The following is a 1887-nucleotide window of genomic DNA, read 5'->3' as shown; positions in this document are numbered from 1 at the left end:
GACACCGACACTAATCTCGGATCATAACATAACAGAGCTGATCATGTATGGATCAAAGGAACCCACAGACTTGCAGGCTATGAGAAGCATCCAAAACCTATCCAATCTGAACTACCACAAAGCAGACTGGAAATCAATTGAGAAAGAGATCACCAAACAGGATTTGTTCCAGTATCTCCCTACACCTGACATAGACAGGAAATTGAAAACTTTCATGTCCATAATACAAACACATATGCTACAATTCTGTCCCAGAGAGAAAGGCCACTGCACATAAAAACAAGATTCCCAGAGAGAGAAAAGTTCTTGTGAGACGGCGTAAAAAATTGCAAGATACCTCAACAGAGAACTCAACGGCTGTGAGAAACCCCGCCTGGAAGTAGCACTGCTGGGGACAGAGAAATAACTGAAGCACTCCCATGAGAAGGAAAGATCAGACAGAGAAGCCTGGGTCATAAGAAATATAAAAATCAGACAGTAACGCATTTTTACGCACGCTAAGGAGACTGCCTCTGTGCGTTGCAGGTTAGAGTCACTCCTCCAAACATATGGCTGCCTTGCGGGAAGCCCAGTGAGGATGAGTGAAATACTGAGTAGACAGTCCAACAATGTCTTCACCCCACCCCTGAAGCGCATGCAAGTTAGCAAACCTGCAGAGTTCTTTACCGCCACAGAAGTTGAACGGGATGCAGTAACAACTCATTACATTAACATCGAAGAAAAGGATGCAATGCTGGAAATAGATGATATAGATGCACGTTCAGCTGCTGGATTTGATGGATTCCCAGCAATCCTGCTCGAGTCATGCAAACGAGTCTTTGCAAACGAGTCATGCAAACGAGTCTTTGCAAAACCATTGCAACTACTTTTACAGAGCTTCCTCGCAAATGGTAAGCTCCCGGACGCACTAAAGGAGGGAATATTATGCCCCATCCATAAAGGAGGAAGCAGAGCAGATGCTAAAAACTACAGGCCTATCCCTCTGACCTCACACATCAGCAGAGTCATGGAACGAACAGTCCGAAGGAAATTAATTGCTTTCCTTCAAGAGTATGACTGCATGGCTTCGACAAATTAAGAGCTGCCTCACACAGCTCTTGCAGCATTACGACTGGGTACTAAAGCAGCTGCGTGACAACTTAAATATAGACGTGTTGTACCTCCACTTTGTAAACGCCTTTGACAAAGTCGACCATGCGATGATTTGTTACAAGCCGCGAGATCTTGGCATAGTTGGAAAAGTTATAGAAATGCTACATGACTTTCTAAAAGATAGAAATCAGGTGGTGGTGGTAACAAATAATGAGTGATGTTCCACAGGACACTGTCCTGGGACCGCTTCTGTTCATAGTGGATTTCTCTGCCATATCCTCAGCTGCTAAAATAGCCACCCTTGCTAGCTATGCAGATGTTGCAAAAGTCTGTCAGAGGATACGGAACCCTGTAGACGTTGTGTATTTACAATGTGAGTTGGACGCAATATACAGGTGAGTTGAGGAATATAACATGTAGTTTAATGCTGAAAAATTCCAAGCCCTGCGCTACCAACACAAGAAATTCAATGAAAAGCAGACAGGATATAGTGGCCCAAGAAGGATTGCAGTTTCTGAATCATAATCAGTTCGTGACCTGGGCATCGACACGAGTAATGATGCATCTTTCGAAGTACCCATTATCAAGTTGGTAATAGAATACAGACAGCTGGACGGGTGGATCCATCGAACTTTCAAAACAAGAGAAACGGAAACCATGATGGTCCTCTGGAGGACCTTTGTTCTCAGTGTCTGGATTAATGTTCACAATTGTGATCACCAAATAGTGTAAAATTAACGACAGAACTCAAGGTGACGCAGCGAAGCTACACGAAGATCGACAAAATGCGATATA

The 1887-nt window shown here is 43.8% G+C and overlaps 1 protein-coding gene across 1 annotated transcript; it reads left to right on the top strand.

Annotated features, from left to right (window-relative positions):
* The first annotated feature begins 577 nt into the window (after positions 1-577).
* On the top strand, positions 578-1078 carry LOC106872847 (uncharacterized). Its single transcript, XM_014919979.1, has one exon. The coding sequence runs from the start codon at positions 578-580 to the stop codon at positions 1076-1078; it is 501 nt and encodes a 166-aa protein (XP_014775465.1).
* Positions 1079-1887: the final 809 nt, after the last annotated feature.

Source organism: Octopus bimaculoides, chromosome 3 (assembly GCF_001194135.2).
Source record: "Octopus bimaculoides isolate UCB-OBI-ISO-001 chromosome 3, ASM119413v2, whole genome shotgun sequence".
NCBI classification, from domain to species: domain Eukaryota; kingdom Metazoa; phylum Mollusca; class Cephalopoda; order Octopoda; family Octopodidae; genus Octopus; species Octopus bimaculoides.
Note: the sequence above shows the minus strand (reverse complement) of the source record. Positions and strands in the feature narration are given on the sequence as shown.